The sequence below is a fragment of the Cyanistes caeruleus genome, chromosome 4, assembly GCF_971803275.1.
Source record: "Cyanistes caeruleus chromosome 4, bCyaCae1.hap1.1, whole genome shotgun sequence".
Taxonomy (NCBI): Eukaryota; Metazoa; Chordata; class Aves; order Passeriformes; family Paridae; genus Cyanistes; species Cyanistes caeruleus.
In genome coordinates, this window is record NC_141704.1 from 60,688,857 (window position 1) to 60,703,067 (window position 14,211).

The 14,211-nt window shown below is 40.3% G+C and overlaps 1 protein-coding gene across 4 annotated transcripts in view; it reads left to right on the forward strand.

The window, feature by feature from the left end:
- VWF (von Willebrand factor) overlaps positions 1-14,211 on the forward strand; it is a 153,709-nt gene that overhangs the window by 121,889 nt on the left and 17,609 nt on the right. For all 4 annotated transcript variants that reach the window (XM_086885151.1, XM_086885149.1, XM_086885148.1 and 1 more), the window contains 9 exons: positions 802-994; positions 1,629-1,970; positions 5,177-5,382; positions 7,624-7,726; positions 7,824-7,898; positions 8,427-8,531; positions 9,013-9,218; positions 10,480-10,629; positions 13,505-13,615. In XM_086885151.1, coding sequence (XP_086741277.1) covers positions 802-994; positions 1,629-1,970; positions 5,177-5,382; positions 7,624-7,726; positions 7,824-7,898; positions 8,427-8,531; positions 9,013-9,218; positions 10,480-10,629; positions 13,505-13,615 — 1,491 coding nt within the window. The remainder of the gene's footprint in view (positions 1-801; positions 995-1,628; positions 1,971-5,176; positions 5,383-7,623; positions 7,727-7,823; positions 7,899-8,426; positions 8,532-9,012; positions 9,219-10,479; positions 10,630-13,504; positions 13,616-14,211) is intronic.

The following is a 14,211-nucleotide window of genomic DNA, read 5'->3' on the forward strand; positions in this document are numbered from 1 at the left end:
AGACATGTTTCTCCTCTTGTTTTCCCTGTTGTGCTAGTGTGCAAGAAAATGGGATTTGGCAGTGTGTCCCTGACACTTCTGCCAGAAAGGTAGGATTACACACGGGACATACTGCACTCTGATTCCCCTCTTTTGGTAGAGGTCCTTCACGCTTTGTTTGGTCCATGGGAGAGCACTCTATTCACAGACCTGTGCCTGACTGGCCAGCTGAAGGTCTTAGGGAGTTGCTTCTCACCTTGTGTGCAACTGGACCTCAGCATTAGGTCCACTTGCTTAGTATGCATTAATTTGTGTTATAGGCAGAGACTATTCAAACTCAACTCAGGGAAATAGCTTCTCTTTGTGGTGTCATTTCTTGCTAGGACATGCCAGCTAGACATATAGGAGTTGGCCAACTTGCTAAAATGATCTCTTCTGAGTCATGTAGCAAAATAGAGTGGACCAAAACACCTACACCAAGTTCTGCATAGTGCTGGACAGCCTTGACTTCCACTGAGGTGTCATTTGAACCTCACAGCATGAGGTTGTTAGTCTGTAAATATGTGGTGTTCAAAGAGTGTGCTTATATAGGAAAATGTTGGAAGAGTTGTTCATGTAATTCACAGGATGAAGGTCAAGTACTTGTGTATGGTTTTAGACTCAATATAAACCTTCAGCTGTCAAAATAGTTTCTTATGTCCAGATTCAGTTGGATCTTCAGGTATTTATTGAGTCAAAATGTGCTTCAACTGTAAAATTGGGTTGATTGGTACCTGCTTGCTAGAACTGATGTGATGACCTCACCTTTTTTTTTTTAAACAGGTGACTGTTAATGGTGAAAGGGTTCTTATCCCCTATTCCAGCAGCTTGTTTGAAATTGCTGCCTATGGAGAAATAATGCATGAAGTCAAGTTCTCTCTTCTTGGACATAATCTCACATTTACTCCAAGAAACAATGAATTTATTCTTAAACTTAATTCAAAGAGTTTTTCTTCAGGAACAAAAGGGCTTTGTGGTAAGTTTGAAAGTTAGTACTTTTAACAGCTTCCTACTTGGGCTTGAACTTCTATTTATTTTATTAGTATTTGTGAATCTCAAAATCTGTAAACTCTGGTTGTGCTGGTCCCACACTTTTGGAGGAATGTTGGAAATCTGTGTGAGTTCTTCTACTCTCATCCCCAATGTAACATCTCAGTCATGCCCAGTAATACTTTAGAATGAACAACAGAGACAGCTTTCTGGGTTTTTTTGCTCTAAGTTATCTTTTCGAAGAGATTTGTGCTTTTTTTAGGATAAGGGTTTCCTCTTAGATTCTTACAAATTCACTTCTGTGAGAAATATGTGCTTGCAGTGAAGGTGAAACATTTGAGAGGGCAACTGCTACCTGGACAAGTTAATTCTACGGTATCCTCAGTGGTGTAATCTATACAGAGATTGTACCTCTGTGGCATAACCTGTACCTCCTTTAGTGAGGAAATGAGAAACAAGACCCAGGGTATTTATGGCTCTACTGACAACAGCTATAAGGAGTATAATGAATTCCTCAAGCCATCCCAACCAGGGTCATTGATCCCATCCCTGTTTTTTCTAGGTTTATTTTAGTGCTGATTATTCAGAGATTTTTCTTTCCCTTTTACTCACCCTGCCAGGGCTGTGTGACCAGAACCATGTCAATGACTTCACGCTGCGCAATGGCTCCGTGACTGCTGACAGCAGCGTGTTTATCCAGGACTGGACAGTGACAGAGCTGGGCCAGGTCTGTGAAAGCCGGAGGGAGGACAGGTGCTCCGAGCGTGTGCCCGGCCACTGCCACCTCCTGCTCTCAGACCGCTTTGCGGAGTGCCACAGGATCATCACCCCCAACATGTTCTACAAGGCCTGCATGGAGAGCAGCTGCTATGAGGAGGAGGCCTGTGAGATGATCACTTCCTACGCTCACATCTGCAGGGAGTATGGTGTCTGTGTAGACTGGAGAGCGCCCGAGCTTTGCCGTAAGAGTTTTACTCTGTGCTAAAACTGATACAGAAATTGCCCTGCTTTGGGACATCTCATCAGTGTAATATGAACTTATCGAATGTTACAGATGAAGTTTATTGTGCAAGTGGTATTGCAGATCTGGTTGGTCACCTGCTAAGCTGAATGTTGTGAAGGAAGTGTTTCTTGGTAAACTGCTAACTGGTAAAATTCCAGGTCAGAGGGAAATAAAGGTACTGTGAATAGGTGCCCACAGCTATGTGACAGTACCTGGCTCTGCAGCCACTGAACCGTAGTGGCACCAGGTTTGGGCTGAGAGTCTGCCAGGCTGTTTTAACAGCAGATATCATTGCTTTGATACAGACTTTGGACCCTCTGAGGTGGACAGAGAAACTTGTACTTTGGACTAGTGGAACTACTTCCCTGACAGCCTGTCACTGTCATACCTGGCACAAAATAAGACTTTTCTCTGTAACATTCACAAAATCCTCCCATTTCCATCAAAGCCAAAACTTTTGAGAATGTGGTGGAAGAGCCAGTGTGATTTTAAGTTTTTGCTACAGGGAGAAATGGGGAAATAGCTTCTCTTTGTGGTGTCATTTCTTGCTAGGACATGCCAGCTAGGCTGACTGAACCAGCTGTAATTTTCTTTGCAAATCTGGTTCTTCTGCCTGGGTTTTGCTTGTGTATTGGAGGAGAAAAGTTTGTGCTGTGCAGCAGTGTAGTAGGATATGAGCATGGCACATTACCAGAACCCAACCAAGGCAAACAAGACACCCATTCTAAAGCCGAACTCAGACAGCTGTTGCTTTGCATACCTTCTCTCATAAATTCTCATAGATGAGTAGTTCTGCTTTTTCTTCCTGCTTTTTTTTTTTCTTTTTTCTTTTTTCTTTTTTTTTTCTGTTTCTCCTGAAAGTGCTATTAGGAGCCATACCTAAAAATTTGGAAGAAATGCAAGGAACCATTAAGTACAAGTAAATAACTGAGGTGGCTTATTCTCCACCTTCTCCTGTTAACCTTTCTGCAGTGATGGTTGCACACATTCAGACAGTCCCTCAGTGTGTCTGGTTTAGTCAAGTGCCTTAGATGTGGATATATGTAGACACTTTCTTTCCCAGCTACCTCCTCGCAGAGTGTCTCAATGTCCCGGTTGATATTCTCACCTCCTGCCTCTCTGGTTGAGTTGTTTCTGGATGCTTTGCTTTCTTTCCCTGAATACTTTTCATTTCAGAACCGGAGAACCAGCATTCTAAAGGCATGATACAAAATCAATGTGTAAAACAAATGCATTTTTTCATGTTTTAAACTCAGACTGAAATGAAAGAATGATGGCATACAAAGTCAAGAATGTCAGCGTGAATTTGGCTGAAGCCTCCACTTAATATTTGAAATATCTTTCCAGGATCATATGTTACTGAACACAGTCTGTTTGGAGCATAGTCCTAGAAAGCAGAGGGAGAACATTGCCAGCCATTTTCCAAATTCAGTGCCTCAGACAGACTTTGTAAATTATAATGTCCAAAGCTGTATGTCAGCAGATTACCTTAATAACTTAATAACATTTTTGAAATTTCTATCTGGTTACATGGCCTGTACAAGGATAGACAAAGAGCTGCTCATTTTAATGCTAATTGCATAAAAGTCTTAAGTATGCTAACAATAACATCGTCTTTCTTCCAGCAAATGCCTGTGTGCAGCTGCCAAAAATGTAAATTGTCAACATTTGATTTATCCAAATTACATTAATGACTAAATAGACAGTACAGCTTAATCACTCTATCCCTACATGTTTAATGGTACAGTTCTAGATTACCTTGCCTCCCTCCTCTCAATCCACTGAACTCCTGTCATTCTTGTAGAATTTTATTTGAGGTTTTGTCATGCCATATTGAGACATTCCAAGCACTACAAGTCTTTCCTGATTGCTCTTCCTGGGTGGGTGAATATACTCTCTGGAATTCAGGTATATTCAGCCTGGAGAAGGCTTTGGGGTGACCTCACTGTGGCCTTCCAGTGGCCTGAAGGGAACCCACAGGAAAGATGGAGAGAGACTCTTGACAAGGGACAGGACAAGGGGAATGTCTTCACACTGACAGAGAGCAGGTTTAGAGTGGATATTGGGATACTGTGGGGGTGCTGAGGCCCTGGCACAGGTTGCCCAGAGAAGCTGTGGCTGCCCCATCCCTGGGAGTGTCCAAGGCCAGGTTGGATGGGGGTTTGAGCAACCTGGGCTAGTGGAAAGTGTCCCTGTCCATGGCAGGGGTTGGAACAAGATGGTCTTGAAAGTCCCTTCCAGACCAAGCCATTTTATCATTATATGAAATAATTGGCTTTAACATGGAAAGGGCTAATGTTGAAGACTTTTTTTTTTTCTGTCTCCATTATCTGCTAGAAGAGTGTGTGTAGACAGTTTAGCTGATGAATCTTTCCTTGTTTGTTTGGGAGCTCAGGTTTTCTTTCAATGTTTTTGTGAGGGGACTGAAAGAAAGTTTTATAAACCTCATAGTAGTCACAGACTGGGGAAAAAAGAAACACTTTTTCTAATTGAAGCTGTAGAGAAAAATAATGTGGAATTCCACAATGTGGAAGCTGTGTCCATAGGGTTTTGAATAGCTGTAGCCCTGATTTTGTGTTTGCTTTTAGAGACAATATCGTCAGGTTTGTGAGCACATCAGTAAAAAGTTTCTCTTGGCTTACAGGGCTATGCAACTATCCTTGATTCAATTAATTCTGTTAATAAGGCAATGCAGTTAAAAAGATGCAGAAATCCAGCAGGTTCACTTTGGAGGTATCAAAATATTGTGCTTGTTAGCTTTCTTTAGTTGTATGGGAACACTGCAGCCTATCAAGTTTAAAAAAAAATAATAAATAAAAGTTCTTCAATGCTTTAGTCCATCTTGGCTTATCTCTTAACCATGCACTGTTACCATACATGTAAGGTTTTAAATTCTTGTCTGTGGCCCAGTGTTGGAAACAAAATTTGACAAGTGAACGCTCACCTGAAGCATTGTATCATTGTTGGGGTAAGTCATATGCTGCTGGTGATTCATGTGGCCTGAAAATGTTGTTTGCTGATTGATGCTGCAAGGGACCAGATCCATTCATTTTGGTGGCCTTCTAAAATTGAAAGAATTCTAAAGAATGCTTGATAGAAAAAATTGATTTCCATTGCTTTAGATGTCTTAAATAAAGGTGGTGTTTTCTTCTCTGTCTTGCTCAGCAATGAAATGTGCCCCACATCTGACATACAGCCACTGCCACACAGCCTGTGTGAAGAGCTGTGAGAATAATACCAAAGTCAGTGTCTGCAAGGATTATCCCACAGAAGGCTGCTTCTGCCCAGAGGGAAAGATGATTTTTAATGACAGCTGTGTTAGTGAAGAAGTCTGCACTCAGTGTGTCAGTGAGGATGGCACACACCATCAGGTAACTACATGCACAGCAACCTCTGGCAGGGGTTGGAGTTAACACCTTTGAAAGCAAATCTGTTTTCCCTTAGGATACTTTATTTTCTAGCTCAGTTCCTCCTAATCTGCTGGCTGTCAGCCCCATTTAGCTCCCCTAGTGTGAAATTGGCTGGGACTGGATATAAAGATCACAGCTGGGACTGTACAGACCTGGCAAGGCGTGACAATTCCATGTGGAGAGAGGTCTAGAGGAAAGAGAGAAAGAGTGATGGCATAAGTGAATATTTACCAAGATAAACATCTTCATTCAGCAGACTTTTATGAGTAATGGCAATTTAATCATAAATCTGAATGCTTAAAATGTGTTACATTGTCTTTACAAAGCTCACTGAAATCCTCATGAGGGGCAGTGGAGAGACACGCATCAAACTCTTCTCCCTGTCAGGGGAGGGCTAGGCTGGATATCAGGGAAAGGTTCTTCCCCCAGAGGGTGCTGGGGCACTGAACAGGCTCCCCAGGGAATGGTCACAGCCCCAAGGCTGCCAGAGATCCAGGAGAGTTTGGGGAATGCTCTCAGACACAGGGGGGTTATTTGTGCAGGGCCAGGAGCTGGACAGCATGGTCCTTGTGGGTCCTTTCCAATTCATGTATGATATATTTCCAGTGGTTGGTGGGGAATGGTAAGACCAAGTCAATCTTATGTCAAGTGGTATTTGTCTATATATATATATATATGTGTGTGTGTGTGTGTTTGTGTGTGTATTTTTTTTAGGAGAACTATTCTTTCAATGAATTCATCATTTTGGTTTTTGCTTAGTTAAGCCAGTCCTCTCTGTGGCAGTATGCAATTGGGAAAAGCTGTGGATGCTGGGTACTAGACTGCAGTGAAAGACACTGTTGATTCCAGCATCACATAGTGGATGTGTCCCCTTTTCCAAGTAATGGAGTGATTCCTCTTCACCCCCAGATACCCAGCCCTTAGAGTTTGCATGTACATCAGCCAGTCCTCTTCAATCCACAGTTCTGTTATAGGATTTGATGGAGAAAGGACTTTAATTGCAGTGTTTAATGAGCTTTAGATCCTTAATGAGATTTTTTGGGAGGTGGAGGACAGGAGAGGATCAGGTCATGTAACTGTTTTTTCATGTAGCTGTCTCTCCATCATTGCAGGCTTAGCTTTGTGAGCAATACAACAGGCACTTGGCTCAGGATTTCCTTAACCTCCTTCTTTTCTTCTAGTGTTCATTCCTTGGTTCTTTTCTACCCCAGATTGTGTTTGGGCTTATGGAATTTTAGTCCCAACACTCCCACAGAGTGGCTTAAAACATGTAACTATCTCTGAGTATAGGTGCAGTTTGCTTAGATTTGTCCTCTTTGTTTTCTTCCTATCTCTAAAGGACTCAGCAGTGTTTGATTTAAACCATGCTCCAGAGTTTTCCAGGTGACACCATTTTTTTTTTCTTGTGGCATCCTGACGTGCTCTACATGTTCTCACCCAGAACCTGGATTGGTTATGCAAATTGAAGTGTCTGATAATGCATTCTTCCACTCTTATCTCCCTATTCATATGGGTGTTAAATGTGCATAGATCTGTGTGGGTAACTGCAGCTTTAATATCAATGATTACCACTCTCATGGGAAGGAACAGTGATTGAAAAATTATTCTCTTTACTGGTGGTTTCTGAATGTGCTCATTACCCCCAGATAGTCACCACAGTGATGGTTTCAGTTTTAGAGGTGATATAGTGCTTTTACAGTCTTCAGTCCACTGGAGAGTCAAGTGATGATGCTCCAAATATTCTTAATATAAAATATGCACTATTTATTTCTCTATGTTGAAGACTTGCTAATTAGGGAAAGCAGACACTTCTCTGTATTTCCCAAAATAATGCTTTTTCCCTTATTACCACTGAACATGCAATCTTGGTATGTGGTTGAACCAGTCCACTGTTACTCACAATAGCCTGCAATTGCATTTATATCTAAGCATTTTTGACTCCTAAAACAATAGTAATTCCTCATCCCATCCATGCATTCCTTACATCTTTTGCTAAATTGGCACACTACAGTCATTGCAGAATTGTGTCTTCTTAGTTTTTTACTGTTAAGAGCAACCAACCCTTTATAGATAGATCTTTATAAATCGGATTTTGCAGGTTAATGTTACTCACCCTCACCCACTCCCATCCTCCCATCCCAAAATACCAGTGACCAGAGCATGGGATTTCTATCTAACACTCTGTTGGGGGTTTTCCTTCAGCACATGGACACGTGGATTCCTGAGAATGAGCCCTGCAAGATCTGCACGTGTCTCGATAATAAGAAGATAAACTGCACAGTCCGACCCTGCCCGACTGTCAAATGTAAATACATTTAGCTCTGTGTTTGGAATTGAATTGATGTTTTGGTTCCTGTCTTCCTAGTTCTTATCCAAACTTGTTTTATGGATGTTTTCTCCAGCTGTCCAGTGTGGTCCATGTGAAGTTGCTCGCCTGCGCAGGGGTCCTGGTCAGTGCTGCCCTGAGTACGAATGTGGTAGGTTCTTGTAAACTCTTGGAATCTTCGCCTGTACTTTTACCAGATATTTCTAAGGTATACAGTCCCTTTTTAAAAAAACATTTAATTCACTTCTACATTTTTGATACCACTGAATGGCTGTGCAATCATCCTTGTTGGAAACCAAACAGCTCCTAAGTATACGAGTCTCCATTCACTTCCAGTTTTGTCCCTCTTCCTGTAATAGATGAGGAAGGGAAGGGAATGGAACAATTTGTTTTTGTCTAAATGACATTAGAATGTTTTTTTTTTCTCAAGCATTTATTTTTGCATCATCTATATTTGCCCATTAAATATAACATTAGAACCTTAATCCCCATAACCTGAGCTTGAACTCTTCTCTAAGCTATTTTGAAAACAAACTCTGACCTGTTGAACTCTAACGTACTTCATATTTTAAGACAGCAATTGAGTGTGAGTTTAATGGGGATGTGCATGTGTGTGTGTGTCTTTTCTTGAGGACTAAGTAGGCATGGTTTTAACCACTCTCTGAATTTCTGCTCTTAGTGTGTGACCTGGTTTCCTGTGATTTGCCTCCTGCCCCTGTTTGTGAGTTTGGCCTGCAACTTGCCCTGACAAACCCTGGAGAATGCAGACCAAATTACACATGTGGTAAGATCATTTTTCCTAGCAGGGAGTGACACTGGAACACTGCATTTGAGCAACACTGACAATTTCCTTTAGGCATTAATTTTCCCCCCTCTGAAAGGTTTTAATTTTAGTGCCAACGGACGTGTAATGATTTCCCAGGCTTGGCAGAAGTGTATTGTTGGCAATTTGAATACCCTTTCAAATTAAGGACAACTGAAACACTTTGCTCTTGGACATGTGTTCTCTGACCCTGATGCTTATTTTATAAATCTTCTTGTTTGTGTATGAGACAAGAATCTTTTTGGCAGGGCAGGAACTTTTCTGAGTTCCTGAACCAGAGCCTTTTATACCTGCATTACTCCTCAGACTTTAAGCAGATTTGTAACTGTTTGAGGTGGTGATTAATGCCTTGCTGCCAGAGACCTGTCCTGTTCACTCTGAAAAATCCTGCAGCACCCTGAAAATCCATGAGTTTGACACAGTGCCCACCTTTTCCTGCCAGCCTGCAACAGGGAAATGTGCAGCTCCATCCCAAGGCTTTCCTGCCCCTCACATCGGACGCTGACCGTTGTCAAGACTGAGTGCTGTGATAAATATGAGTGTACCTGCAGCTGTAGGAACTCCACAGTGAGCTGCCCTCTGGGGTACCTCTCCCAGTCTCTCACCAATGACTGTGGCTGTGTATCAACCACCTGCATTCCAGACCGGGTAAGGGAAATGACATGTCTTTTCCAGGGATGAGAGTGTCTTTTCCACAGGGAGAGGCAGCACCAGAGCAAGCAGGCAGTCAGCTAGATATGAATAAACCCCCAATGAGACTGCTGGAAAGTGATGCTAGGGCATTTTACATTTACAAGTACCTGAAAGAAACACACTATTACTTCATACTGTTGCTTCTTTAATTACAGTAATTTAACCAGTCCATTTCTTGTAACTTTGAGATAATATAAAAAAAAAAATATTGAAACTTAGAGGTCACTCAAACATTAGGAATTTCAGAGGTGATTTTTGTTTTCAGGTAACTTTGGGACCACTGCCATTACTATATATTCTTCCAATCCCATACTAAATTTATTGACATATTTGGTACACCTTAGACCTAAAATTCCTTTTGCTCATTGATTGCCTTTGCCTGAGAAGGTGTTGTGCCTTTTAAGAACTATATCTCCACTTTTAAGTTTTTGCCAAATGATGACTCTTCTAAAGCTTCACTAGGGTATATTTTTCTGATTTTGCCAACCTTTTATTAAGTTGCTATATTATGTTAACCTTTAAGATAAAGTTGCTTAGAGGAGAGGTTGCAGGGCAATGTAACTTTTCCATTAAATCTGAACACAGAGTTACATCGTCTTGCAGCTCAGGACATCTATCTTTTATTGTCCATTTCTAAGTAGTTCATGACCTTTCATAATTCATTTTATGTCTCTGGGACTTACTTGCTCTAGCTATAAAAATAAATTATTTTCTCTTTTTAATACCAAGCTGTAAAATTCACTAATAGCAAGTTCAATATAAGGCATGTCTCTGCTTTTTAGGGGTAGCTGTGGTTGCCTGAGGATACAAGAGGATGAAAATTCTTAGCTCCAAGTAGGATCTCTTCAGATCAGATGGTTTAGCTGGAAGAAGTTTTGTTTTCAAGGCTCCTTCTAGAGGACTTACTGTTATCTCTAAATATTGTGTCACATTATACTTACAGGGAAACTGTAAGAGAGACCCTGGGCAATTCTATTGACTGCAGATAAAACTCTCCAATTTATTTTGTGTAAAACAGTAGCTTTGTTTGTACTTGTATTTCCTTTCCTCAATAGACTGGCCACAATTTTAAGACCTGTAGCATTTCTACGGGACTCAAAATATTCCACAGAATTTTTGGTTGGTTTCACAATTTAAAATGCAGCCTTTTGGAACCAGCAGTGTGCCCTGACAGCAGCAGTGTGCTCTTTTGTGTATTAATGATTGCATTCAATAGGTGTGTGTGCACAACAACATAGTCTATCCTGTCGGGACAACCTGGGAAGATGGATGCAGGGAATGCTCTTGCACTGGTGTGAAGGATGATGTTACAGGACTTCAGATGACAGAGTGTCGTGACAAAGAATGTGACACGTACTGCTCTCGGGTGAGTAATACTTAAACCAGTGCAATAACCAGCAGAGCCCTGGTGGGGACCTGCAGTGATCCCTTTTAAGCCTCCTTGTTTAGAGAGTAACCAGAGAAAATCAGAAAAATAAGTATTGTAGCAACGGATTATCTTGGGAGCAGAATCTAAAAGCATTAGTCTGAGCTTTATTGACTTTATTTTAGGGTCATTGTTTTAGGATTGCATTCTTCTGCCAAGAAAAGCAGTGACAAATTTATTTTACATCTTGATGGAAGAAAAGCTGCATCCTGAAGTGCCTGTCATTGACACCACTTGCTCAATAAGTGTTCATGATGTCTGAAGTTCAATTGTGCAGATGCCTGTTCTAGCTCAAGTTCACTTTCTGAAGTTCCCATTTCAGTTCTGTCTGTTGTTCAGCTTTGCCTATTGTAGTAGTAATAAAACCTCATGCTGGGATCTTTATTGTGCTTAGACATCTGCTACATCCTATAAAACCCTGTGGTTTACTTTTGGAAGCCTGCAAAGGAAGTCTGAGCCACTTTGTTATATTGATTTAGATGGTCAAACAGGAATAGACAGATAATTGGTACAATGAGTTGGTAGAGGAATGTGAATTAAGACAGATATTAGAAAAAGGTTCTTCCAGAGGGTGGTCAGGCACTCCCCGGGGAATGGTCACAGCCCAAAGCCTGACAGAGCTCAAGAAGTGTTGGGACGTGGTAGGATTTTTGGGGTGTCCTGTGCAGGGCCAGGAGCTGGACTCTATGATCCTTGTGGTTCTTAAATATTGCATCATTCTCTAGGACCAACCAAAAAAACCCAATCCGTTAGGATGCAAGGGCAGAGTTTGGTGACAATGTCTGAGGATGCCAGATGTAGTAAAAACCATGAGAGTAGATGTGGGAGTTTCTACCTGTTGCAAGAGAATCCCTTCAGTTTCCATGTGTAGGAAAGACTTGTCTCTGTTATGGCAATTTTTATGAAATATTAGGTTTAAAGTATCTGGCTGTGTTTCAGCTCATAGCAATAATTAACAAATTATTTGTTCCAATAAAATCTCACTAATGCAGAGCTACAGTTCCTTGACATCGCAGCATCAAAAAAATCTGGTTAAAAACACATAAAAAGACTTGGTGGAAATGATGCCAGTTCTTTATGGGAATTTGTCATTTCTTCAGCTCCTTTAATGGTTATCAAGGCTGTACAACCAAAACTGTAACTGTTAGGCTACCTGGATAGCTCAGTTGTTTTTTTCCTTTGCTTACTCCTGATTCAGTGGATTTACGTATCAAGGACATCAGCACTGCTTTCATCCAGTTTGAACTGATCTTAAAGTAATTTTTAAGTTCAGATTAGATGGCATTAAAAGTTTCATTGATATCAAATACATACCTTAATAATGAATCATTACTAGGATGATATTTAGACTCTCTGCTGCTCCTGGTTATTAATTTCATTGCCAGGTGTTAAAATTGTGCAGTATAATTTTTGACAGTGTCATCTGACTTCTGTGAAAACAGCTTGGAGTTTTTTTTAATCTTGCTAAACACAAAAAAAGCAACCAAACAAACAAAAAAACCAAAACAACAACAAAAAAAACAACCCTACACCCCATAACATGTACTAGCTCTTGGATTTTTACTTCTCTTAAGTTTGCTATGCAGAAATTGCAGGTGATGCTTTCAGATACTTCAGACATGTATTTAGCAGATAAAAGTAATATAAAACCAAATGCTCAACAGCACAACATTTCTCACAAAGCTGGGTCAAAGTCTGGAATCACATTTTATGACATTATATGAAATAAACTTTCATATCAAAGCCCACTGATTGTCAAGATTTGCTAATGTGTTTCATATTGCAAATCAGGGACAGTTAATGAAGGGAGGAGTTGGGAATTCCTCAGTAATTAATTTTGACCAAAATAAAATTATGCTTATTTTTACAGGCATTTTTCACATGAACAATATTATGTGACAGAACATCTTTCCTTCAACTCTGTACTGAGATCAGAGTTATATTTTGCCCCTTGGAGACTGCCTAGATATTGCACATAGAATATTTTCTTTCTAATTAGATTAAAGCTTTTTGGTTTCTTGCATTAGATATTTCACGGTTTCAGTATTTGGCTGCTTGTTTTAGGAGATTAATATATATTAAAAGTGAGAATTGGGATTCCTGTTGTTTCTGTGGTTTGGGTTTATTTTTTTGACCTATTTTGCTGGATTTATAAGATTTTTCTTTAGTAACAGAGGGCCTACTGTTCAATTTTCATGCTGCTTATTTAATTTTCCATAATTAAGTGTTTGACTTTGATAAGATAAATAATCTTTAGTGTTGGATAGTAGTTTCAGTTTGTTATCTTAATTGTAGAATTTTTTTCACATGCCTTTTGCAGGTAAGCGGTTGTCTTAAACTGTGTTGGACTTGGCAGTACTGGGTTAATGGTTCAACTTGATCTTAAAGGGGTTTTTTAGCCAAAATGACGATATGAAAAGATGAAATGACATTCAAAACTGGTCCCTAGATTACATGTCTGAGCAACCTGCATCCTCCCTTGGCTTAAACACAGATGTCTGAATGTGCCCAGACTGAATCCTACCCTTGAATTTTCTGGATTGGGAAGGGTAGTTGTGAGTGCTGATTAACCTCCAAGATGCCACAGGAGAAATTTTTACCTTTAATTAGCCTTTGTAAAATACTGTTATATATATAATTTATTTTTTTTTAATTATTAAAAACCCCCTCATAATTATATCTGTCCTTTTTCAAACTCTCCTTTTCATAAAAGGTTGCTAACATTAAACATCGTTCCTAAAAGAAAATGCTGGGATTGATTTTCTTGTTTGCCTCCTTTTCCTGGGTAAGTAAGTCCTTTTCTTTCCTACTCCAGGGATACAAGTACATTGTGCCAGAAGGGGAGTGCTGTGGGAGGTGTCAGAAAACTGCCTGTGAGGAGCTGCACTTTTGGTCTCGGGGTGATGAAGATCCTCCTTTGCATGAGGTGGGTGCCAGTGGGATGGACAGTTTCCCTCCCAGCAAAAGCCCCCTGGAATTATTTTGTGTTCCATGGAAAGAGATGAAGATTATACCAACTTTTTCTTCTACACATCAAGCAGCACAGAGAGAATGTTTTGGGTATCCTGTGACCTACCCAGTCAATCCCCACATGTGAATCCTCCCTACCCTTTCTGGGCCAGATATTTGCTTAAAAGAATGTGGATATAATGCCTCCCTGGCTGTCAGCTATTTGTTTAAATTATCCCTGCTAATTTGTATTGCAATCTGTTGCTGTCTTAAGAAGAAAGCTTGTTCAAGTGTAATTTTGCAACCTGCCTTCTTCCTGTTTTTAACAAGGGGATTTCTTAATGTAGATCACTATTCTTTTCTTCTTCATCAAACAAGCCTTCAGAAGGCCTATTTATGTGTCCCACTCTGTCTTACTGATTTTTTTTGTCCTAACACGTTAATAATAATGTCTCTTCCTTGCTGTGTCCTCTTGCAACTCTTCTGTCATTAGTGAAGAATTAAGTATTTTAACCCACTAGAAGAATGGGTTTCCTAACTTTCTGAGCAAAGGTGTTTGAATTGGCTGCATCT